This window comes from Aptenodytes forsteri, unplaced genomic scaffold (assembly GCF_000699145.1).
Source record: "Aptenodytes forsteri isolate BGI_AS27 unplaced genomic scaffold, ASM69914v1 Scaffold54, whole genome shotgun sequence".
Taxonomy (NCBI): Eukaryota; Metazoa; Chordata; class Aves; order Sphenisciformes; family Spheniscidae; genus Aptenodytes; species Aptenodytes forsteri.
Window position 1 is genome coordinate 6,246,760 of NW_008796044.1, and position 25,892 is coordinate 6,272,651.

Genomic DNA, 25,892 nt, shown 5'->3' on the forward strand with positions numbered 1-25,892 from the left:
GGGCCGGCGGAAACAGCCGCGGGGCTTCGGGAGACTTGTCCGGTTTGTTCTCCCTCCCAGCAGAGCGGTCCCGTCTCTCTCCCAGAGCTTTGTCTGGATGGGAAGAAAAAGGATGGAGGAGCAGTGGTGGAAAGGGGAGCTGGCAGCAGACATCCACCAGACCTTGAGGACGAAGGTTGGGTCCCACTTTGTTCCTTTCCCTCCTCCTCCTCGCTCTCCCCTGCGCGCTTTCCTCCCCTGCAGAAATGCCCGGGCACCGGCCCACGGAGGAAGGGCTGTTAAACTGCCCGGGCTGAGGCTCGGTGTTGGAAAACTCGCCTTCGGCAGGTCTCAGAGGAGCAGGTTTGCACCGAGCTCTTCCCTGTACTCTCCGTTTTGATCGAGACTTGTTCAAAACCGAACCTGTGAAAGCTGCTACCTAAAAATATCTGCCTGCAACTTTTCGGTAGCTTTAGCTTAGCCGGGGTGTTGATGACTCACTGCGTTAAATGCTAAGAGGATGCTGATGTTGACCCGCAAAAAATCAGCGTGTTGTAGGATCTGGAGACACAGCGTTGCTTCTTTTCCAACAGCTAAATGCTAAGATCCCAGTAAAAGGTGGGATCCTGTTCCCTGGCAGGCTGTCGAGGAGCTGAAAGATGTACGGACATGGCTTGTAATGGCTTTTCTAGAAGCTAATGTATCCTTTACGAGTGGATTGGAAAACCAGTAAGATGTCCTGCAATACGCCAAACAGTCCGGTTGCTGTTTGAACTGGTGTATTTGCACGGAGAGCGGGTAGAACTGAGGCTGTTCGTTTACTTTTCACGTTTCCTTAGGTAGACTCCCAACTTTGGAGAAGCTCCAAGCGCGGTTAGTTGGGTAACGTGAGAGAGAGCCCTCGGCAAATATTGACTCCCTGCACTTGACACAGCTTTTACGTTACTAAAGTTATGGCTAGCAAAGTTAATGCTTTGGATGTTCTGTTGCCTTTGACTTCTTTATAGGCATTTAGCAATAAATGATGTCAGGTGAGTTAATTGTTATCAGTCTCTGTGACTGTTCTCATGTCCTCCAGCTGAGGCAGGTCTTCCTGGCCCTACCGCGAGGGGGGAATAACTGAGAGAATCCCACCTGACGAGGCGTTAAAAGGTGGGGGGAAGCTTTGGGTTTTATTTACTGCATTCACTAGTTTTTAATCAATTATTTCATTCTTCAGCCTGCTTTCTGGATGCATCTGACTACTCTAGATTGCTAAAACCTCCTTGTATATGGAGACTAGCCTAGGCCAGTTGAAATGACAAGAATTATTTAAATTTAAAGAACCTGCAAAGAGGGAGAAGGGTCTCTGGGCTGCTCTGCTTTTTCTGCTGTGAGGAAGGTCTACAACTCTTTCTGCTTGAAAAATTTTAATCCTAATTCTGCCCACCTTGTAAGGATGACTTTTCTTTTTGAAGGAAGTACTACATGAGAATCCAGAGTGCAAGTATATCAAGCAAAAACAATCACAGCCCCTACAACTTTTTTGTTCACTTTCTGTGATCCCCCCCCCAAGCAATATTCTGCAGAAACAACTCTTAAGTATAATGCCAAGGTTTGCTTTTTTGATGTCTAAAGTGTTAGAATTTACTGCAGAACGTCATGGAACTCCTCAAAAGGATCCTTCAGCAAAGTTTGGGAAGATAAGTAGTTTTGAGGTACTGGAGTCAGTTTTATGAGCATGGACCAGTTTTAGGGATGCCTATGGCAATGGCATAGAACAAAATAAGCTTCAGGAGTAGCATCCCCACTGAAGTATTAGTGTGTTAGTGTATTATTAGTGTATTAGCATGTTAATACTGGAATACAGAAAATTCAGGCAATGGTACCCTCAAGCCTAAATGACCTCTCTGGTTTAAGATACTTGCTGAGGAGTCCTAGTCTGGAACAGTGCGTGTCTCTGGTCTTGGGTGAGAATAAACAGGGCTTAGTTTTAGCATGTGAATTTCAGGGAAGTTACTTAAAGATGCTTGTCAAGGAGGTTGAAATGCGTGTTGCAGGCTATCCCACTTTTTTTGAAGAACATACTTAAAGCCTGGGTTTAAGGTGAGGAATAAAATGTCCCTTTTAAATAACGTAACTCTCTTCCTAAAACAACTGAAAGGTCATTAGAAACACTTTTTTTTTCCCAAAATAATTTAGACACACAAGTATGGGAGATGTATGCCTACTATGAAACAAACCAGGTTTTATGTTAACAACTGCAAAAAATGTTATGCTGTCCCTCCCATCCCCCCAGTTGGATTTGTGAGTTCTTCTTAATCTCATTGAAAGTTTGTGTCCTTTGTGACAGATGATGTGTGCTGTATCTGATGGATATGTTCTGCATGACAGCAGATACTGAATGCCTGTGGTATACCTGGCTTCTAATTCAGAGAGGGCTGAAAGATGCTGTGAGGCTTCATGACTTCCCAAAGGCTCTAGCTCAATGCAGAGGAAATTAATAGCCCCCGAATTGTCTGACTAGTAAAATATCTGTGCTGTGATTATCGGGATGTAGTGTTCAGCTTAGCGGGACTGTATTGTGTTAGTTATTGAGCGTGCTGACCTAGTGGAGCAAAACACTTGAATTCCAAAAGTGTTACACACTTTAAATGAGAGGTTAAAGTATTCCCCTGGATTAGGCCAGAACATTAAACCTGTTGCAAGACTGAGCCAGGAAGGAAAATAGAAATTGGAGCATACTGTTTGTTTGTACTAGGAGAGTCTAACATGCACCAAGCCAAGAAAGGTGCTGCGTGTATGTGCTGATATTTTCTGGTGCTTCAACTACTTCTACAATGGCCCTATGTTATTGATAATGGAAAGGTACTGGTTGTGCCTGGCAGCTGACTTTCATGTCAAAAATCAGAGACCTCTCTCAATGGAAGTGGAACTACTGCAACATCTGTGCAAAACTTGCTCTCCCTGCTCCAGTAGCCCTGAATACCCCACAAGTGTGGAAAGCTGAGTAACAAGTCAGTGTTGGGTTTTTTGTTTGTTTTTCATAGTTGAGGAAATACTTTGCTTTAGAAGGCAGTCTGAGTGTCCCAGAAATAAGTGATGTCTGTTTGCTATTCCTCCCCCATTTTTGTGCTTGTTGGGCTGTTTCCTTCCAGGATATGTTCATTTCCTGCAATTAATGAGAATTTCTAGATCTGCCTGCATTTCCCTTTTTACTTCTCTCTTGCATAGCTTCTCAGAGCAGGGCCAAATTTTACAGGACTTGTTGTTTGTGAATTTAAAAGGTTAATAATTGTAACTTGATCTTTTTAAAGGCAGTCCAAATAACTGCCTGCAGTTACTTTTGGCCAGGTGAGGAGAGCTGATCCTCTTTCTCCTGAAAGCAAACAGTCCTTTGCTGTTAAAGCGGTAAAAATGTCTGAGTGATTTCCTCCAGGTGAAAGCTCCTCCACACCTGTCTCCCACCTCCTCTTGTTTTAAAGATCTTAAAGAGGAAATGCTGTTTACCACTGTGATGTGTTTCATTCTACTTTGACATGCAGCATTTCCCTCGGCTTCGTCCATGGTTTCAGCTTGGACCGCAGTCTCTGAAGCAGGAGTGTAATCCATACAGGGTTTGTTGTGAAGAGCCCTTTTCTTCACTGTCACCATAAATGCATTTCTTGCAGCTTTAAATCATCCTGTTAGAAGTAGTGCAGATCCCGTTATTAATTTTGTTCAGTAAAAACACAACCTCTTCTCCCTGTACCCAGCATATGTCCCTTTATTTTCTGTAGTTCTGCCAAAGTATCTGGTTTACTTAACCTGTTGGTAGCATGAAGGTCTTGATGTAACAGGTACTGTTTTATCTTTTAGCCTATAAGTCCACTCTTGTCCTTGTTATTTTAAAAACTGCTCACCCCTCTGATGCTTAATTAATTAAATGGTATATTTGATATGTTCAGATCTGCCTGGCACAGCCTGAAATTCGGATTGGTGCAGACTAGACAATTATACACACTCTGAACAGAGGGAACGTGTTAGGGCATCGCATAGGTGGTGCTTCTGTGTTTTGTTTTTAAAACAAAACCTAGATGAGAACTTCAGGAGTCCCAGATACCTGCAGACATGCAAAAGGTTTTGGGCTCTTTCCCATTTCATTTAAGGGAAGGATAAAACATTAACCTTTCATTCTGATGCACCTTTCCAGTTTGAATCAGCTGTAAAAGAAAGTAGGTGTAACAGGCATTGAGGTGTATTAATATCAGGGTTTTTTTATCCAAGACTGGAAGTCCAGCAACAAAAGCATAATCTGTTCACTAAACAAAAAACCACACACAAACTCCAGCTTTTGAAAATCAGCAACAATAGCATTACTGGTTTCTAGCTGTAATTTGCTTATGTTATAGATGGCAGCATGTGCATGGAGCTGAAAGGAACAGGTGTCCTAATAAAGTACATGGTTATTCATGATCTCTCTTCTTTTTTTCCTTAGAGTTGGAATTTCAATTTTCACACTCCTTTCTCTGATCTTTCTCAGATTAGCTGCTGAACTTCTGAATACTTTGAAGTGTGTGAGAAGGACTTAATGAAATGCTTGATAAAATACCACAGTGGAACGTGTGAAGTAATGGATTTTTCAAGCACAATACTAGTTCAACTTTCCCACAAATTTCGAATGCCTGGGACTGTTGTGAGGATGCTGAAGGGTAGAGTGGATTCAAGCACAAAAAACTTTTACATACAGTTGAAATACTGTCTTGGTCTGCCACAGGTTTTTTGTGTGACATCTCAGTAGTATGCCTGAACCTTAATTTGTCTACACTAAGCTCAGATCTCAAGGAATGGAGTCTGTGCTTATCTGTAGATATTTTGAAAGGCAGAGGTGAGTGGTAGGGGAAATGCATGAAGAGCACAGAATGTAGTCTGAGATGGCCTTTAATCTAGGTAAAGGGGGGGAAACTATTGAAGGTGCTACTGTTCTTTGAAAGAGTAAGTGAAACAACCCAGTGTAAGCCAAAGTCATCAAGTAGGTTGGAACTTGAGGTTCTGTTTTATGTGGCTGGAATTTTGGCCCTTTGTGGGAGATGCACGTGAATTTGCTGCTCCCTTTGAGTGTGCAGGAACAGCGGTAATGGGAGAAAAATCTTAATTTATGGTGTTTCATTCACACATCAGTGGAATGTATCATAAGTCAGTAAGGGTAGCTGCTGGCAGCACTGATCTAGGCAGTGCAATGAGTGTGTTTAAGCTGTTGCTCTGTCCACCTGACTGGTCACTGTTGAATGAGGGGAAAACTAAAGGATATATTGCCCATGCACCCTTCCTTATTAGAAAGTATCTGGATCTTAAATTTTCACTGGAAATAATGAGAGGAACTATCTGATGTCCTTTTTGAAATGTAGTTCTGTCAGGTTTGTCTCTTACTCCTACATACTGAATCCAGATGCTGTGCAAGACTGACACTTCTCCTAGGGCCTGATTAAGATTTGTTTAAAAGAACTGAAGGTTGCTTAAATAATGGGAAACACTGTAACTTTCAGGACTGAGAGATGTGATTACAGCAGGGCTGAAAAGAGGAGTAATAGATGTTGCAGTGAATCCTAGACCGTCCCTTATTGCTGTATCTTCTAACAGTTATAATCATTGGTCTCCCTGTTATAAGACAGCGTGGCTTGTGCTTGCACAGATGAAGCAAGCGTGACTCTTTCAGAGACTTTCACCATGTATTTCTGCTCTGCGAGGACACACATCCTGCTGGCCATACCCTAAGAGCGCTGCCCTGTCATGTATCTTTGCCCTTCCCTTTGAGTTTGCATGGCCAGCTTGAAGATTAGTAAAAGCCAAATGCATCAGCCGTACTCTACTATCAGATTGTTCACAAACACACTAACTCTTAACCTTTCTGACCAATTAATTAAACTGCAGTCAGCTGCCTAAGCACAGAAACACTTACCAGCAAGCTTTGTATGAGTCATTTTGTTACTGGAAGGCATAGTGCTGCAGCCTGTGCAGGGGCAGGAGGATTGTTCTGTGCAGGACGGAGAATAGCATGACATTAGTAGCAGAATTAAATTTGTAGCATGCTACCTAGTCTACTGCAAAGAAGCATGCAGAGTGCTCCGAATTTTCAAGCTCCTATAAAAGAGTATAGTCTAAATTTTTCTTTGTATATCATCTTCTTGCCCGCATAAATAGAAGTTAGCTTTTAGTGGTTTCTCGTGTGGTGCAATAATTATATCTAGGAGATCAATTTGGCACCTTTCTTCCACAGCTGGAAGACTGGTTAGAACACAAAACAGGAAGGAGTTTGTCTCTTTCAAAGAACAACTGTTAAAAGCCTACTAGATAAGCTTTCCCTTTATTTTTCATCTACAGGCATTTCTTTTTCCTGTTCTAATGGCAAAAAGTTTGCAGTATCAGTTATTCTTACAACAGGAATTCTTAAGAATCTGGTGGAGGTCACATACATGCTATTTTTCCAGAACATGAAACATACAGAGAGCTAAATGATTGCCAAAGCTACCATGGTTTTTACTAGTTTTCTAACAAATACTTAGTAGCCTTTTTCCTTTTCTTTTTATCTTTTTTTTCATTTTAAATTTGAATGCCTTATATAGACACCACGCAAGTGGTGTCTTGTGTTTATATACTTTAACACTAGATTAAGGAGAATCATGGAGATCTTGTTGAAACTTTAGTTATATACCTTCACTGGGTAATTTTGTTCATCAGCTGGAACCTTTTTTCAGATTTCAGGTTAGGATTGGTGGTCAAGATCTGTGAGCTGTGGTAGCAGGGGCCAGGTGCTGGATTCTGTTTGTATATCCAGAAACAGAAGTAGATAATAAGATTAAAGAAGGATAATAATGAGAGAAGTATGAAGTTCATAGTAGCAAATAGAGCCTGCATCTGTGTAGGCAAGTATTGTAACATCTGTTTCTAGATGAATGGGCTTTACTGTTACTGAGTAGCTCTGGTTTCGGTGTTTCATTTTGCTCCAGAAATGAGAAGGTAATTTACCTGGCTCTCCATAGAGCACACAGCTCTCTGGAGACGCCTGTGTGCTGCAGCTGGGTATCTTGCAGCTGAGATGGCTGGTGCTGAGAGAGGGAGGAGGGCAGTAAGAAACACGGGAACTGTTGCAGAGAGTCAGGAGATGTTGCACGTTTGACCTGTGGGACAGAACGGACCCCAGCTGAAGTCCAAGTGCTCTGACCTGGTAGAAAACCAGATTCAGTTAACATCTCCCCGAATTGAATTTCAGAACCCGAGGCATATTTGCTACAGCATTTCATTTTCCTCGTCAAAAAATCTGAGAGTTGTTCTAAAATACCTTGATGAATTCCACTTTTGTTCTGAGAACTGATCATTATTAGTGTGACTTATTACCATAATGTCACATCACTTGCTAACTTTTCTACTGCTAAGTTTTTTCTCCTGACTGCTTGTCAGTTCATTACTGGCTTTATATCAGTGGGAGAACAGTTTTACTGAAAAGAAATTGGACAGAAAGAATGCGCGTGTGGAATTTCTTGCCATGTTGAACACCAAACCGTCTGATGAAGATAAATGCTGGGCAGACTGGCCTGCACCAGCTGCTGCTTCAAAGGAGCTAGAGGAAGCGATCCTGTTAAATTTTCTTCCTCGCCACTTCAATCGCTGTTTGGCTGATTTAGTTCAAACGGGCAGTGAAAGCCTAACCTTCACGTGGTTGCTCAGAAGCTTTAGTTTAAGTCTTGTTTGCCTAGTATCTCCTCTAGGGATGGACTCTGAAGCGCATTTGCTCAGCCCGGTTACAAAACCACCCGAACCACAGATGAAATCTTGTCTCCTGAGCTCAGGTAATGAATGGTGCCAGCTGAGGTGGTCAGGTTACTGGTGATGAGCTGTGTCTCTGCAGTGAACGAACGGCTAATGTCTGGAGCCTGGCTGGCTGTCAGATGCGATTGCCGAGGAAGATTTGTCGTCTTTAACACCACTTAAAATGTTTACGCTGATTCCCTTCTTCTAGAAGGTCGGGTCTTGAAGCTGGTAGGAGGTGGCGGCTTAAAAATTGTCTTCGCCCTTAAGACTGACTCTCAGTCCAAGCCTTACTTTTCAGGTTTCGAGATTAAGTGGTGATCCCTTTAAATGCTATGCTCTGCCTTTCTGGAGGCTTTCTGTGGAGCGACACTGATCAATATGTTGAGCAAAGCTTGTTAAGTAATTTCCGAGACACCTGTGAGCCTCTCATGTGCTGCCGCTTTTAGCATTTCAATGTGGCAATTGCTCAGTAGCCCAAAGCAAAGTTGTTGACGTAGATACAAATGAACAGGTCAAAGATAAGCAGAAACAGCATATGAAAGGGCAATTCCAGCAGACAGCAGGACTCCCAGTTTCTTCTCTGTTGCTTTACTGGAGATAGAGGAAAAAATTAAGCGATGGAAACGATTTATTTTATTCTTGCTCCCCAAAAGTTCAGTTTTTTCCATAGAGTTGTATTTGCTAATCCTGCATCAGTATTCCCAAAGCAGCAAAGGCATTTTTTTAATTCAAAGGAACAATTAATTTTTTTTTAACCAACTTATGCTAAAGAACCCGGGGAGGGGTTGATGGAAAGGGGTGCATACCCACAGCCCTGCTGATAACTGTAAGCCTGCTATTGAGCTCTTACATTGCTAAACTATGTACCGCTTGCTTGCCTTTAAAAGAAAATCTCCTCATTTAAGACTGATCTGTCAGTGTAAAAGCAGTCCTATTGAACTACTTATTAGCTGCTTCATGCTATGTGGTGCAGGGCAATGCTCTTGCCTATACACAGATAATTACCCTGGATCAGTTAATACCTAGGAACTTGATCTTGTAAGAAACCACAGCACGTGGCTCTGTTCCTCCTAATGTTAATCCTGAAGTTGAACCTTGTCTGTGCTGTTAAGACTCGTTATACGGAAGCCCACGTGGGTTTTTTGGTGCACAAAATGAGAATGCCTTTCACTTACACCCTTTACTAGTGACCGATTTTCAAAAAATAATTAAAAATAAATAAAAAAGCAGATGTCTTGGAGTAAATGTCTGTGTTAAACCAGTAGCAGAATAATCCTATTGGCTTAAATTCAGTGCTTCGACTGGTCTTTGAATTTTCTAGCACAGTGGGCTGAGTGGGGGTAGTTCTGGCCTCTGAGCATCTGAGGTTCAGATGCAAGTCTCTTGATCTCTGCTTTCATTCTGAGCCTCTAATGCTCACCCACTGAACTGTAATATTTAGACACGTCAGATTTCTTTACTAGATGTATAACTAGAGTTACTGTTTATTTCTTGCATTTGTTATGGTCTAAAAAGCAAATTTCACATTAAATATATATACTGACCTCAAAGAATATAGAGAGTATAATCTTGCTGGGAGACATAGCTGTTGAAACAGTAAGGACATTTCAAAAAATAAAACTTTAATCTCCTACCAGTCACCTAGAAGAACAAAATATTTCAGAGGTAGAATTGCCACCTCTTATGATAGCTTGAGCTTTGTAGAGACGTTAAAAAAAAATGCAGTTATTTTAACTGATGTAAGCAATGAGCTTGAAACCATTTCTGCCAGAACATTCATATTATGGGTATACTAGGAACTCCTGCTCTGAACCTGTGTATGTCAGTTGTACTGACAGATTGAAATCTCTGTGCATAAGGCAATCGAAAAATCAAATTTATGGGGGTTTTCTGGGTATAAAACAATGGGGGGGAACATGTTCCATTGTCTCCCTGCTTTATAAATTGTTACTGGTGGGCGATTTCTTTATAATCCCCCAGTGAAGGCTGTCCCAGGTTTCAAAGGGCTGTTTGCCTGTCCACAGCATGTGTCTGTTCAGTCCGGAATGTGTTTTTTCACTGACTTTCTTTAAAAAGGCCTGGGAAGCAATCATCCATAACAGCGCTCCGCTTGCTGTCTTTGTAAGCTGCTTCTCGTTCTGGAGCCTCCCTGGTTTCCAGTTATGTGCGCCCCTCTGAGCCTGATTGTGTAGCTATTTTTTCCTGATAAGTTGAACCTCCTCATGGAATGTCTCCTTCCAGGGATGAAAGGAGTGTGGGCAGCCACCGCACCAGCTGTGCAAGGTGGTGCCTCTTGCTTCTGTAAATGGGGTAGCCAGTATAGATACTTCCTCTGAACGCTTTCTTAAGTCCTGATTTATTTAGTAGAATTAACTGCTCTATGTACTGCTTTGTATTCCGCTATAAAACATGTCTATCTTGCAGCACTGTACTAATTCTAATTTATTTTCAAATATATGTAATACAAAAATGACATATAAGCAGCATCTGAATTACTGAGAGATACACCTTGTTGAAATGGTTTTGTGTTTTTTTTCTTTTTTAATCCATGCCTATCAAATGTATTCAGCCCATTTTGATTTGAGTCAAAATGGTAACTGCATTAGTATACAACCATGTCTAAAATGATAAAGTGTCAACTTTTAAGTGGCATTAGTTGGTGGGTATTCCAAGAAACTTCACTCCTTCTCTTGACCTACTCTTTGCATAGTGACTGCAAGCTTGTGTGTAAAACCCTTGCAGGTGAAGATCTAGCATAGGTAGACCAAAAACTTATATAATTCTGCCTTTAAAATGAAAATGTGTATATTACATGTGAAATACAGTCTGTCAGTTTGTTAGCTTTTATAACGCTGAAGTAGATTAGTACAGAAAATTAGAAAAGTTTAATCATTCTCCAATGTTGTTCTTCTTGTTAATGTCTACTTTTGTTTCTTGCTCCAGCCATGCACGATGTGTTTTTGTGGGGTTTTTGTTTTTTTTAATGTTAGATAGGTCTTCAGAATAAAGAACATCTACGTGTGTTTTGGCACAGGATGTAGTAACTTGGGCAACTGAGGAAGAGGCAATATCAGAGAAATGTACCTTGCCCTTCTTGCCTATGAAACTCTGTTAAAACCTTACTTAACAGTCCAATTTGGGTGAACAAAATTAAAAAGGAGTCCTTCAGGAACAATTTTCATGGCCAGGAAGTTTGGTGTTCTGTAGAAAGCAACAGTGAGTTGTTCCTGAGTTAAACTGTAATTTACAGTGTTAGACCACATGTTTAATGCTTGTGAGGAAAGTGCATGGATGACCGAAGTGTTAGAAGTTAACTGACTGTCAAAACATGCAGTAATCCAGCCCTGATTTCTGTGTCAATCATAGTGCTGTAGCTGCTGAGCATTTGCCATAGCAGGTGGTGGGTGTTGGTTTGGGATTCCAGACACTGAAATGGTATTTGTTTCAGTACCTTTCTTTCCTCCCCCCTTTTTTTTTTTCTCCTTTAGGAACTTAAGTTGCCTATGTATAAGGCTCATTCGCCACAGATTGGGATGCGCCGATACTTCATTGATCTCTTGACTGTCCTCAGCAACCGTTTCAATCTCTGCCCTACGGCCCGGCATCTCGCTATCTATTTATTGGACCTCTTTATGGATCGCTATGATATCACTGTCAAACAACTGCACATCATTTCATTTGCCTGTCTGCTCCTAGCAAGTAAGTTGGCTGCTGTCTATTAAGGCTTTTTTTTCTGAGCAGATGGTTGTTTTCCTTATACATCATGTGCTGTTTTCTCTGTGTTAACAGCTTTCCACCTGCTTAGGGTAAGGCCTAATGAAGCCCAGGTCAAGGCATAAAGCAGTCTGTTAATAAACTCTGCTCAACTGCATAGCTTGCACTACACATCTATATGCCGGTGTCAGTGAGCAGAGGAAGTTTTGGCAGCTGAAGCTGGGTCAGTGGAAGGGGACAATGAAGATCAGGGGGTGATGGGGTGGTAAGGAAGTGGCAAGAGTGGGAGAGGTTGGTTCCAAGAAAGAGTTGGTAGTAGGGAATGACATCTGTGTAACACGCAGCCTCTCCTGGAGGTCTGTCCTTGGAGCCTCTGTTGTGATTGCTGGGCATAATCAGTTCCTTGCAAATCAGAGGTTTCTTATACAGGGGCCAAAGGAAAATGTGCTTCTCGAGGCATTTAGTGGATGTGTTGATGATGCTGGAATGCGTATTACTTGTTCTGGGCTCCTATCAAACAGCTAGGCATTGTTCTGTAATACTAAAGTTTCAGTATTGGCATCCATTTAGCAAATGATCTTGAACATTTGTTATTAGTGCTTTCTTGAAATCTTCTCTGCAGCCAGGGCTGTGCAAGTAGAGAAAAGCAAGACTGGTGCCTCAAGGAATTGCAGTCTACCCTTGCAGACTTATGAACTCTGTTTCTAGGTTACAGAGAAGTTATCCTGCCATATGGGAGCCATGTAGGGCAATGCACTATTGTGGACAACAAAAGTTATGCAAACTCTAGCATTAATGGCTGAAAAGTGCAAGTAGTCATATTGGTTAAGGTAAAAAAAACTATGGAGAGCCAGAAGCTATTGAGGAAAGAAGGTGATACTATATGTTTACCCCTCAGGACACGGGACTGCTACTGCTTTTCCTTGCTGGTGGTGTTCTGAAGAGCTTAATCTGCAGAGATAATGGTAAAATAATAAAAACCCCTATACACTTAGTGTATTTAAGCATTGCTGTCTATCTGACTCCAGAGAAGATGGTGAATTATGTGGAGCAGTTACTGGTTCATGTTGCAAAAAAGGCCAATATTAAAATCGGAACAAAGAAGAATGTAAATGGTTGCTGTAGGTGCAGTCTTAAGGCAGCCTAAGTGACTCTCGGATATTGCAGTTCTGCTGACCTGAACCTTTGGTGAGCTCCTTCAGACCAGTAGATTGGCAGAAAACCATCCCAGCTGAGGAAGTGTTTTCTTTATTTACCAGAGATGTATTTTTCCAAGGGGTCAGACCAGCCTCAGGCTGGTGCAATGGAGGGGAGAGGGGCTAGGGCTGATTTGTAAATCATTATGAAACTGTACCCTTAATTTCAAACACATCAGAATGAATTAAATACCAAGTTCAGGTAGCCTGAAGACTGATGCCTGCTCAGAGATGTACTCCTTCAGCTTTCAGACAATCTCTTTCTTTTTTTTGGGTAACCTCATAACTACAAGATGCCTTGCAGCATTGCTAGTTTTTTGGGTTTGTGTGTGGGTTTTTGTTGTTTGGGTTTTTTTTTCCCAAGTGCATGGATGAGTGTTACCTTCAGGAAAAGAGAATAGGATTTTCTTTAGATAAATCTGATGCTTTCAAGTATACTCCACCATTTCTCCCCAGCATAAAATTGATGCTTCAACAGTTCTTCTAATAACTTTTCATTTGGATTTAGAGGAATAATTTATAGCTATAGGTTACGTTTCTAGTGCTACACAGATAGGATGAAAACGGTACCCTCAAACTTTGTATGAATTGTCAGAGTTGGTATACTAGTAAGATCTTGGGCAGAGGTTCACTATATGAGATTGGGAGAGCTGGACTGCTGACTTCTGTAGCTTCTAGGATTTAAAAAGAAGCAAAAAAGCTTGCAAGATTTTTGTTATGTAAATGACGGAAGTAAAATGCAACTTTAGGCCACCTCTAGGCAACTGTGAAGCAAAAGGAAGTTCACGTGAACTGCCCTATGGTAAGACTAGAAGGAAATGTTTTGCAACTTCTGCCTATTTAAGAAGAAAAAAAAAAGGCAATTTGCTTAAAAGAGCAAGCCTGAGTCTAGTGAGCTAATGAGTATGAGAATCTTTCTAAAATTAAGATTAGAGCAATGCAGTAGCATGTATACATCCTGATCTGGAAATAAATCACCCCTTAAAGGAAGGGGAAAAGGCCTATTACCATAAAGGCAGCTTTCCTACCAACATGTAGGAACAAAACATTGAAAGTTGAACCAAAGCAGCTTTGCACAAAATTAATGCCTAATTAACTTGTATAGATAAGGTTTAAAATGCTAGGGCTCAGTTTGGAGACTTTTGGGAGCATAGTAAGCTCTGTTTACTGTCTGGGCCATCTTAGTGTGCAATAAGGATATTCTTTTTTGGTACGTGTAGTACAAAGTGATGCAAGTCAAGTCAGGAAAAGCCACTTTACAGTAAGTGGCAATTCTTGTGTTTTGTTACTTTCAAAATTATATGAAATGGAAGAAAACTTGTACTATGATTTTTTTTTTTAATGTCTTGTAGTAAAAGATTCTGAGTAAGTCAGAAGTATCAACCTGAAGTCACCGTGAAAGTTCTCATTGTAGCAAAGAATAAAACTAGTCCCTTGCCTGTTACTGCAAAGGCAGTAATTAGAACTTCCCGCAAAGCATTACTGTAGGAAGTTGCAGCAAAAGTTTGCTTTAGTTGCAGTAGTTTTTCAGCAGAGGATTGCAGCAAAAGTGTTCTTCAGGCTCTGTTGCAAGATGCTTGTACTTCTAAAAAATGATATGCCTTTACTGTAGAGAGCAAAAAAAACTAACCTTTTTTTTAAATAGTTGTGGTGTTTACATCATATCAAGAGGAATGTTTAATGCAGACTGTCTTTCAATAATTGTTATAAACACATTTGGAGAAACTCGGGGTTTTCTTTCTGATTGCTTCCTTAGAAAAGAGCAAGAGATTAAGGGTAGTGTGCAGACCACAAGCAAGATGAGGTGTAGTTAGAGGCAAGATTACTTATTCCCGCTAATTACTGTAAGTGTGGGGGGTTTGGGGATTGGGAGGGGCACAATAGAGAAGCTTTTAGACACACAACTTTTGAAATGGAAGCAACAAACTTCTAAGCTAAATGCAAGTTGAGGACAATTTTTAAGCTCAGAGAAGGTGTTGTAAACTTGTGTTTAGCTTTGAAGTTTGATGCTTCTATCTCGGATCTAAAGGATCTCAAAAACTTGTCTCTTTTTTTTTTTTTTTTCCCCCCCTTTACCTACTAACATTGCCATCGCCTATTTTCAATAGCATACAACAGCAATGCTCTCATGATGGAGAACATAGCATGTCACTAGATGTCCTTTAGTTAGCTGGAGCTAATTTCTCTTGCTGTATTCTAGAAATGCATTTTGACTGGCTCATCAGCTTCCCCAGACAGGGAAACTGGAGGATGATAGTGCTTCCCACTTCGGTAATAATTGTGAAAGAGAAGAGGGAGTGAGAAGATAATACTGTTCCAAACAAATTGCACTAGGAGCCAAGTAATGTTCTGCCTGGACTTGCTGCAGTTGAGAGGAATGCGGGGGTGTGTCCCTTGAATCATCCAGTCGTTCACTAGCCGGAAGATGTATGTTTCTTTTGCAATGTATGCACAGCATGATAATTGGAGAAGGCCTCTGGAAATTCCTGCCAGATAATTTAGCTCCTCAGAACAGCTATAAAAGCTTTGAAGTTTACTAATGTCATCAATGGTAATTATTTCCTCTGAATCAGTTCTGAAAAAGAATGGTAAAAATTGTTCACGGTAATCTAGAGGTGAACTGAAAGCTATTGGGGGAGGGACGGAAAAGTTGCTGGAAAAATTGATGTCACAGTTACTTCAGGAATGTATTTAGAATAGTCTGTCTCCTTCACTTCCATTAAGGGAAACTTTATGATCTAAATCAGAATCATAAACTAAACATGTTTTTGTAATACAGAAAGACTTGGTCCATGTGGATGTTTTGGCTAGGTACACGATTAGAAGACCTTCTTTTAATAACCTCTTGTAATACAAGAGAGGTTGTAGGTTCCTGCTGCTGCAAGATCATTAGAGAAGTCCAGTGATTTTAATTGCTCCATCTGTCCCTTGCTTGAAGCAGACTAGTGATTGCTCAGGTTGACTGCTGTTAGGTCAGGGAGATGCTGGCTTTTGGTGAGAAGTAATGCTGGGCAGCTGGGACTGGTGGTCTTCAGGTGAGCCAACTGGATTTAGAGCAGGATAGTTACCAGTACACCTGCACAGAAGCCAGGATTGCTGTCTCTGCACCAGGCTATGGTTGCATGCTCACTTTGCAAACAGATAAGCTACTGAAAATGTTACTGCTTTTCCTTTCCCCCAAAGCACCCCAGTCCTTTGAGTAAGCTCTGATTTTTCTCCAGACAAAATCAGCTGGCTGATGGATTCAGTCAGTGGATTGATCTAGTTTAACTAACATTTTGCCTGAAGGGAATTGAGGAACTTTCAGTTCACCCCACCTGACAGCTGAGAAGGCAGCCCCTTGTAGAGGAGCACTGCTGAGCAGCAGCAGGTTGTAATGTTCTAAACTACATCTTCATCGGGCACTTTATTACAGAAAATGATTGTGATATTTTAAGGTGCTCTAGCCCTAAGTGCTCTGTTAGAAAAAGGGATTGTGTAAAGATATCCCATCTGCTTTAGTGCTACTTGGCTCAAATTGCCTGCTGAAAGTGCTGCAAACCAACTGCCCCAAAGTAGATGAGATGCACTGACACAATCCATTCAGATGGTCCAGCCACAGGAGCAGTAAACTCTGGGGAGAAAGCAAGCACCTGGGCAGTAAGTCTTAAACTGCTGCAACTGTTTCTTCTGTGAGTTTTGTAACTGTGGTATACCGGGGCTGTACTGTTATGGTGTATCAGTATAGTTAAAGCAGTGCAGCTTTTGCTTGCTGCTAGAAAATCCTAGCTGGGTCTCAAAAGCTGTTCCTTTCTTCCCTGAAGAGCTAACCCTCTCCAGCAGCAGGTGCTTCAGCAGCTGATAAAAGCCACATCTCTCTCCTTCCCTCCCTCCCTCCCTCTCTCTCAGCCATTCAGTGGCACTGAATGTTCCAGCAATTCTAGTTCTTATGGCCCCTCTTCCTCAAGAGGGTTCTGCTGCTGTGGAGACATAACAGCTTTTAAATTTGAGTATTGCTTTAAGCAAAGCTAGCTTACTGTTCAGCACACCCAGTGCTGCATCACTTTACAGAGTACTTGGGTGCTTCTTGTGGTTTTCCTGGCTTTATTTTGCCCAGCTCCTTAATCAGCCAGCGGATTCTCAGCAGCTGAGTTAACTCAGGACAATAAAAGAAATTAGAGCAAGAAAAGATGCCTGTGCTAAATGGGCTGAGTTTAGGGTATGGATAATCCTTTATCACCTAATTCCCCATTGACTATGTGGAGCTGTTGTCAGACATCAGGCAGCTTTTCTATTGGACTGTGCTCTATTTATTGTCACACTTTCATGAGCAGGTAACTGTTCTGACAAAGACAGTTGAGCTACTTATTTTCAATAAAAGATACTAGTGGGTGTCGGTCCAGGGTATAGATTAGTGCAAAACTTAGTCCATACTTTTTTTTTTCATTTCCCTGTTGCTGTAACATGTACAGAATATTTTCTTCAGTAATTAAACTTTACTATAGTAAGGCATTAAAAACTTGTGTGCCTTGAGCTAAGTGGTTTGCATGTGTGCTAGGTATTGTACAGACATGAAAAATCCCTGACTGCTCACTTTGCAGACACTGCAGAAAAAGGAATTAAGCAGGCTATCTCTAAAATAGCCTTTTTCTTGCCTTGCTTAGAGGACAGTTAGAAGCTGTGTTTGTATCTGGGGGTGGCATGGGAGAGAGTCTCAGAAGTTTGTTGTACCACCTTCTGGAGCAATGTAGGAAAAAAGAAAAGTGGTCCTTCAGCTGTGTAAGCAGCTGTAGGTCTTTATGCTGGGCTAGATGGGCTTGACTGGTTTATCCTTCTTTTGGATTGATTTTAATTGTTTATGGGACAAAAAGTACTCACACTTTAATGACTCTTTAAATTGGCAGTCCTTTTTGTCCCTTGGTCTTCTCAAGGCCTCTGAAAATGTAATAAAACAAATTGCCTGCATGTCCTGCTTTTGTTTTGCTACCCATGCAAAACCCCAGGAAGATCATCTACGCAACCGCCAGTAATCAGTCTGAACTGCATGCTGCATAGCTAGGTGTACATAGTGACTCTTGCCTCCTGCAGTGGATGAATCAGTTCTTCAGGGTATGCTTGACAGCAGTGATGCTCCTCTGAGACCTTTAGTTTTCCTTAGTGAAAAGCTGGCATGGACTGATAGGCTGTTTTGATAATGTGACAAATGTACTAATGAAACGTACTCTTTATAACTTAAGCCTTTGACAACAGAACTTACTCTGGCTTTCATTCATCAGAACAAAACTGTGAATGTGTAACATAAAAAGCACTCTTTTTCTGGGGGAGCATCTGATTGTAGAAGTCAGAGTGGGACAGAACGTGATCTAAAGTAACTTGGAAAATCTTTGCATCATTAATTACAGTAATACTACACACTTAAAAATGTCCCATGCTGCCCCCATCTATTTAGATTTTACAAAAAAGTTGGTCACAAATGCAAACCTACATTACATGTTCATCTTATTTTATTCATCCTATTGACCTCAGTAGGCCTCCTTGTATAAAAATTTGCAGCATCCAGTTACTTCTTAAATTAAGTATTCCTTTAAAGGCTTATGATTTTGTTACCTCAAAACAAAACTATTTTTGAGGGCAATAGTGACAACTAAATGGTTTTATCAGTAACCAGAGCTCAGAACACAACAGCAAATTTTTAATTTGAGGTGTCCACAGTGGCATTTCAAAAGCATGCAAATGACTCATACACAATTCTCATGAACTCCAAACTACAGACTCCAGGTGATAATGTAGCTGAAACAGCTTTGTTTTTCTTTCCAAAGCATGATGTTGATTAATCCAGTCAGTGTTGTTTGTTTGGTCAATACTAGACTTGCAACTGTCTTGTCTGAGCCTTTAATATTCTTGCAGCAATTGTGTTGGAAGTCCTGGTTCTCTCAGCATAAAAATGCTGTGCATAGAATCTCAGTTTCTGGTGTAACTGAAGGAACAAAAATAGGACTAGTATATTCCGATATCTTTAAATTAGGGAAATGGAAAAGGACACACTGCATTTTAAAAACATCTTAAACACGTTCTTTCCCAGCTTGCCTCTGATCTATTTGGTCTGATGGAATGAACTAACTTTTGCTGTCATCTTCAGATTTCAATTCAAAAATAGGTGGGAAGTGCTTGGTAAACTTGGAAGCAAAGTGTTTAGGTCAAGGTGGAATTGGGAAAGAAAATGTGATCAAGTTGCTTGTATGTTGCTTTGGGAAGTAGCTCGTATACAAATTTTACAGTTTATTGGAAGCAAAACTTCTGAGTTGATTTCTCTCCCCCCATTCCCAACTCAGTTTTGGAGCCTTTCTTTAAATTAGCTAGCTACATTTATACTCAGTGTCTCCAATCTGCTGCAGTGGCCACTATTATCTAACATTAAAGCTAGGAACTAGTGCGTTGAAAAGCAGAAGGGGGGAAATAATAAATAACTGGTAATCTAAATCACTAAATATAGCTGTTGTCAATTATTTTTAACAGAAAAATGATCTTGATCAAGTCAAATACTTTTGCCCTATGTCGGTATGATACCTTCCCAACACTACTGTGCTGACAGTCTGCTCTCCAGACTATAGTCTGACCTGTTGAAATTTCCAAGGTTGAGTGGGAAGAAAGAAGGAACTAGAACTTACGGAAGCCAGAATGACAGATCTTGTCCTTAGTTTCCTGGGCATGGAGTGGTTTCTCCTAGTGCTAGTGCTTCCACTAGCATACTCCTTAAATTTCTGTATCAGGCTGTGATATCACCTTGTGGGGAAAAAACAAAGGGTTAACTTTTCTCTTAAATTTCATTTTTCTTAAACAGTTCTAAATTCAGGTGACGAGCAGATTCGTGAACGTGTATACAGACTCCTGAATTTTAAGGGTTTTTTCACTGACAGCGTGCTCACAATCCTTTTCTGTTCTACTTCATATGATGGATGAATTTTGTTTTTAATTGTTATTGTTATGCTCTTTTATGGTGGGGTGGCTGCTGTATTACACTTTTAATGCATTTCATATCCATGATACCTGAACAGGCTTAAAGATGGAAAATCCATTTTTAAATGTGTTAAAAAGACACTTAAGCTGCTAATAGTACAGAAAATTGTCAGGTTTTTAATACACTGGAGACACTTTGGATGGAATTGCTATCCTAAATGGATAGCAAGATCTTACTTCCTTTTAAAATAATTTTCTAGTGCAATACTCATTTTAATTGTTTTTAGGTTTGACAAGGATACTCTGAAGCTGTATGACATGCTAATATCTTGTCAATTGGTCTGTGTTGGTAAAGGAGGACTCTTACAGAGGCAATGGAAGGACAACTGAAGCAAGAATCAATTGTGGCATATATGCCCTCAAGAACAAAGAGGAAAAATAACTACAGAGTACTTCTAAGTAGCTATAGGTTTGGATTTTGCAGCAGGGGTGTTCTTTAAGCTGTACTGGAAACTCACTACTGGTGATTGTTTGTTGCTAGCTCTCAAACAAGGAATTGCTGGTAGATAGGTCATTTCTGGCTTGGTAAACCAACAGTGTGAATTTAAGAAGACTTAATTGCTTTCTTAAGTTTGCAGCAAAGTAACAGTGTTGCTTTATTACTGATAGATCTAATCCTGGGAATCAAATCTGATATTGGATGCTTTTTATGAAAGAAGGGTGAATAGAGTGAGATCCTGTTTTTCTGCACAAAAGGACAGCACTTTGTAGCTACTGGTGAAAACTGAGTCATTCTAGAGACTACTGCTGTTTCAGTAGGCTGGTAAATACAATTTAGAAAACGGTGCAGCTTTGCTCAGCTATCTTGACTCTGAAAATGTATGCTCTCTCCTAACCCCATAAGAATTATTTATGTTAATCACTTGGTTACAGTGTACTTCTCCTAGCCTTTCAGTGACCTTAGCTAATGAGGCCCTCCAAGACAGTAAGGAACAAAGAGAAATTCTGAAGCACCAAGGGCAAAGGTGGTGTTGCCCGAGGGTTTTTAATGTCTTCCTTTTTGTAGCATGGGCATTTAGCTTCCGTACCCAAAGGAGGTTTTTCCCCTCAATATTAGATCTTCCTTTGCTGTATTTTCCCCATGCTGCTTTCTTTCTTCACACTTCACTGAATGCCCTTCAGCAAACCGCTTCCAGTTATTGGTCAGAAAAAACTCTCTGTAATCCTAATGAGTTTAAAATCTTGGTTTTGGCATCAATACTATACAAACAATTAAAAACAAACAAACAAAACCATAAAAAGGATATAGGAATATGTTGACCAGTCTGTTGGCTTCTTTCCTACTTGTGTCACTGTACTTTCCCATCTTTAATGATAAAAGGTGCTTTTAAAAGAAACTTTCTGGTTTTGGGAGTGTTCTTTGCTGGCTTTTGGACACTCAATCATAATGATAAATCTTACCTGAAAACCACCTCTTCTGGCAGGTAAATTTGAAGAAAAAGAAGATAAAGTTCCAAAGTTGGAGCACTTAAATAACCTGGCATACATGTGCAACGTGAATGTGCTATTGAACAAGAAAGATTTGCTTAGAATGGAAATGCTGCTTTTGGAAAACTTCAACTGGAACCTCTGTCTACCAACACCAGCACACTACATTGACTACTACCTCTATGTGTCCATTGGTGAGAATGACCTTCACAATGGCTGGCCGATCACCTCACTGACCAAAATCAAAGCTTTTATGGAGAAATACGCATATTATTTCCTTGATTTCTCAGTGCAAGGTAAGAGGCTATGCTAGAATGATCTTCCATTTGGCAAAAGGCAAAAATCTGAAAGAGATAAGGGCTTTAAAACTTGTCATAATATGGATTGCACAAAATTATCTGTGCAGAACGGTTTCTCTTTGCAGTTATTTCAGATGGCAAATGGTACGGTGTCCTTTCCTTCTGCATAAGCCCCTTGTCTCTTTTCAGAAATCTCTAGATGAGATCAATTTTTTTTCTTCAGCTTAGAACACTAATTGGAAAGATGGTCAGAAATGGGGTCTAATGTTTGATCTGCCACAGAGTATGAACTACTGTCAGCTGCAGACATGGTATTGTGCAGTTCAATGTATGAATCTTTTTAAATGGTATTTTTTAGAGGGTCCTGTGTTGCAAGACATGACGTATTTAGAATGATGGGACTTTTAGTGATTTGGTTTGCAGCATCGCTTCCAATGTGAGAGGCAATGAACTGCAGCATCGTCATAAGCTGGTTTCAACACTAATGTAAATATGTGTGTGATTGTCAATACCTAACTCTGGTCCAGTTGAGACCAGTCTACAAATTTCAGCATAGTCTATTTCGTGGCTTTTTCTGAAATGAAAGAAACTATAGTGAAGCCTTGATAGTAGTTACAAACAGGTAGTACAGAGATCTTCAGGAAAGCTTCATCCAGTTTTTGAGAGACTTTTTCTGCTCATGAGTTAATACTCTGAGATGCATGGAAGAAAGTTGAGGATTTAATTTTTTCCTGTTTTGCCAGGTATACACATAATAGGCTCACTGCAGTGACTAGTAAGAGTATAATCCTCACTTTTTTTCTTTTGTAGATCACACTTTCCTCCATTTTCGTCCATCTCTGATTGCTGCAGCTTGTGTGTGCGCCTCACGTATCTGTATGCAGATTTCTCCTGCCTGGACAACACAGCTTGAATTGCTAACATGTTATTCCTGGGAACATCTTGCCCAATGCATTGAAATGATGCTCATGTAAGATCAGAAAGAATGTAACCTGCTTGTGCTCTTAGAAGATGTTAATACTCCTTTTTTTTTAATTATTATTTTTCTCTTTTTTTCTTTTAAGTAATTGTTTAGCTATAATCAAGAGTACAGTATTACATTGGTAATCTCAATCTTCAGTTTGGGGAGAGGAATACAAGGGAAAAATCAGGTCACTTTACTAAATACTGTATTTTAACAATATTTGCAGTGAGTACACAATTTAGTGTTCATTATGTTTTCTTGTACTGGTTGTCTATGTGATCGGATGGAAGCTTCCACAGATGGCTGATGAAAGCTTTTTTCCCTTTGTTTTTTCATTGTACCTGCAATATACTGCAGAGAGACACCAGTATGTCTAACATCAAGAATACAGTAAGGAGACATTTCAGAACTATTCTTTGTTTTTTCTCCAGTAAAGCACATGACTGCGATGCATCAAAACTGGTCTGGTATGTGAGCACATACAGTCTTAATGGAAAATAAAAAAAAGTTTAATAGAATGATTTAAGTTGGGAGTGATGGTGGACCTTGGAGGTAACTTCTGAATTCCTACTTAAAGCAGGGCCGACTGAAGTTAAATCAGACTGCTTAGGGTGTTGTCTAGTTAAGTTTTGACTATCTCTAAGAACGGAGACTTCCAGACCTCTCTGGGCAACTTGTTCCAGTGCTTCATCATTGTCATGATAATCAAAAGTGTGAAAATGTTTCTTCCTAATATCTAACAAGAATTTGCCTTATAGCTATGCACTTTAATACTCTGCAAATACTTACACAGGCTATTTTAAAATGTCTTTGTGTTGTGGACTTAAGGTTCCAAGATAACCAGTCTATCAGTAAAAACATACTTGTGATGCAAAATGATCCATAAACCTGTCATTAGTCTGTGAAGATTGCAGCAGGATAATTAGAAATTAATTGTAAAAGCAACTGAGGGTTACCATATACAGCTAGAGCCAAAAACCTGATGTAGCCTGACTGGTGAAAACTTTTGGGATATATGCAAGCTCTGAGAACTTCTCTCTTTGATAAATCTTACTTATAATTTGTTTCAGATATTATGAGAATGACATCAAAGAAGCCAGTAACGTAAAAAAGCAAGTAACAATTCAACATCAAGAACAGGAAGCAGTGGGAAATCTGAGCCATCAAGCCACTACTCAAGTTCTCTTCCAGCAATCTAGTTATCACCCTTTAGCCCAGCATTCAGCTACGCTTTCCCAGGTCCAGTCGCCAGTGCAAGATTTGTGCTCTGCTTATCGTGACTCCTTACAGGCCCACAGGCCCAGCGGTCTGCTTGCTGGGAGTGCTGACAGCTCGCTGCACTCCTATGCAGCTCTTCAGGCCAGCCTTCGGCCATCCGCCCAGACTCTGCCCATCCAAACGCCGATTGCTGTGCAGGTGGCCTTAGGAACAGAGCCCAGACACTGCATTTCCATGGCTTATGGCAGTAGTTACTTCAGTGGTCATCACTCATATGCAGCTGGGTGTTTTGACGGATAAATATTGATGGGAGAAAAAGGTGGTATGAATAGAAGCTGAAGAAGAGACCCTGTGTGTGCTACAAAATGTGTATCTGAATGAAAACCACGAAGGAACAGAATCCTTATGACTTGCTCATTCAGAGGACATTGATCTGGATCCACTGATCAATGGAACCTGGGTGCCTTTCTGCCAAGGGTTGTACCTTTTGGCTCTTAATGAGAGAGAGAAATAGAAATTCATTAATGTACCTCGCTCAGTGTCACTTTGAGAGGCATCTGTGTAGAAACCCTGTGGAGAGTACTTCCTTCTAGTCTTCAGTTAGTGACTCGTCAGAGTTGGCTGAAAGCTTGCGTTGAAGAGTTATTTCAGGCTGGAGCGTTTGTTGAATTTCTGGCCGAGTAGCAATGTATCCAGAGGATGCTGTTGGAAAACATGGAGTGCTCTCCTCTCCCAGCGACGTGTCTTTTGAACAGTGGCAGCTTATACTACTGGAAACTTCTACTAAAATATACTGAAATTGGTATCAGTTAAATGTGAACTTCGTTTATGCAGAAATCTGTGTGTAGAACACTTTCCATTTTCTTTAAGCAGGAGTCATAGTTCAGGAGTAAGACTTTAGAATAAAAGGAAAAAAAAGAAAAATGGGCCAGAAGACTATCAAATCATTTTTTACTTAAAATTCTCTTGGAATCTAAATGTGGTGCTGCTGAACAGAACATCACTCTGCCTTCAAGTATTTTAGAAACAAAACCAAAACCTTAAATCATCTCTTAATCTTTAACATGCTGCTGTTTTTGAGACTGGAGATTATTGTTAGTAAACTGTTCATGAGCTTTATCAGGGATTTAATGTTACTTGAAGAAATCCTCTTGGAAAAACTCTGGAAGGGTTCGCTGCCTTCAGTTATTTCATCTTTTGGGCTCAATGACTTGTGGCAGTAGCTCAGGCTCAGGTCAGATGAACTGGTGTTAATGGGGGCAAAGATAGGGAACTGGTTAACTTTACTGTGAAATTAGAGTTTGATTGCAGTGCTAGACAATGCTGACTTAGTTTTTTAAATACCATCTTGGTATTCTCTTGGAAAATGTAGCTGGTAAATTGAAGATCCTGTTGCTTCTTTGCGATGAGACACACACCTTACTGCCACATATCCAAAGGTTTCTTTTTCAACTGAAACCAGAGATGATGGTTCAAAAAAACTGTATAGGCTTTTTTTATGTTAATGTAGATATTTACAAGAAATGGACTTCTGCAAATGTGAAACTTTTGTTTTGATATATGCAACCACTATTGTAAATTTCTTTGAAGGCGGCAGTACTCTTGGGTTTGTCTCTTCTCTGAAGGTTCTCAGGACAGAATACAAGTAATGTGCAATATGCTTTTACTGACTTGGGGAAATTTTTTCAAGTCACGTGTCACAGTGCTGTTTTAAATTATATTTTTTAGAGGATTGTTTTTAAGGGTATTTTAGGGTGGAGGGGAAAAATTATCCTGCATGCTAATGTGTGTTTGTGTAACTGTCTTCTGAGAATGCAACTTTTGGCATCAAGCTAATAATTTCTTCCATTCAGCAGGCTAGAGGAATCTTGGTTTATTTAAAAAAAAAAAAGCAAACTGTAAATGAAGAGGCAGTATTCTTCAGAAATCAGTCTAGAAGTTTAGAGGACTTAGTTCATCTTTTATTCTGTTGGCTTTGTATTTATGTTAAACTTTATTTTCAGAAGACTTTAGTGTATTTTTTATTATGTCATTCGACAGATGTAAAGAAAAACATATATGTGGCAGTACTGTTGCGTGGTTTTTCTTTAGTTTTTATCACTCTTATAATTTGCGTCATGTGCAGTGTGATACTTTGGACTGCCATCGTGCTTAATTGTGAAAATACTTGCTAAGTTCCCAATGAAAGCTTCCAATAAACAAGCACGTAGCTGAAGTACCCTTTTTTTTTTTTAGTGGTTTCTCCTTAGCTTTTAAGAGCTAACAAAGAATATATGTCTATACCTTAAAAATACTTGATCTGAGCACTCATAATGTTTACAGAACAGAAGA

General features: G+C 40.2%; 1 protein-coding gene across 1 annotated transcript; it reads left to right on the forward strand.

The window, feature by feature from the left end:
• Window positions 1-39: 39 nt before the first annotated feature.
• CCNJL (cyclin J like) lies at window positions 40-24,469 on the forward strand. The gene is made up of 5 exons (XM_009285724.1): window positions 40-175; window positions 11,235-11,445; window positions 21,077-21,376; window positions 22,190-22,349; window positions 23,414-24,469. Exons 1-5 carry the CDS (start codon window positions 98-100, stop codon window positions 23,859-23,861), a joined length of 1,197 nt encoding a protein of 398 aa, XP_009283999.1. The 5' UTR covers window positions 40-97; the 3' UTR covers window positions 23,862-24,469.
• Window positions 24,470-25,892: the final 1,423 nt, after the last annotated feature.

Coding starts and splice junctions, on each gene's coding strand:
- CCNJL (XM_009285724.1), top strand. CDS start 98: ATGGGAAGAAAAAGGATGGAGGAGCAGTGGTGGAAAGGGGAGCTGGCA. Junction 21,377..22,189: donor CCTTGATTTCTCAGTGCAAG/GTAAGAGGCTAT, acceptor TTTCTTTTGTAG/ATCACACTTTCCTCCATTTT. Junction 22,350..23,413: donor TGCATTGAAATGATGCTCAT/GTAAGATCAGAA, acceptor AATTTGTTTCAG/ATATTATGAGAATGACATCA.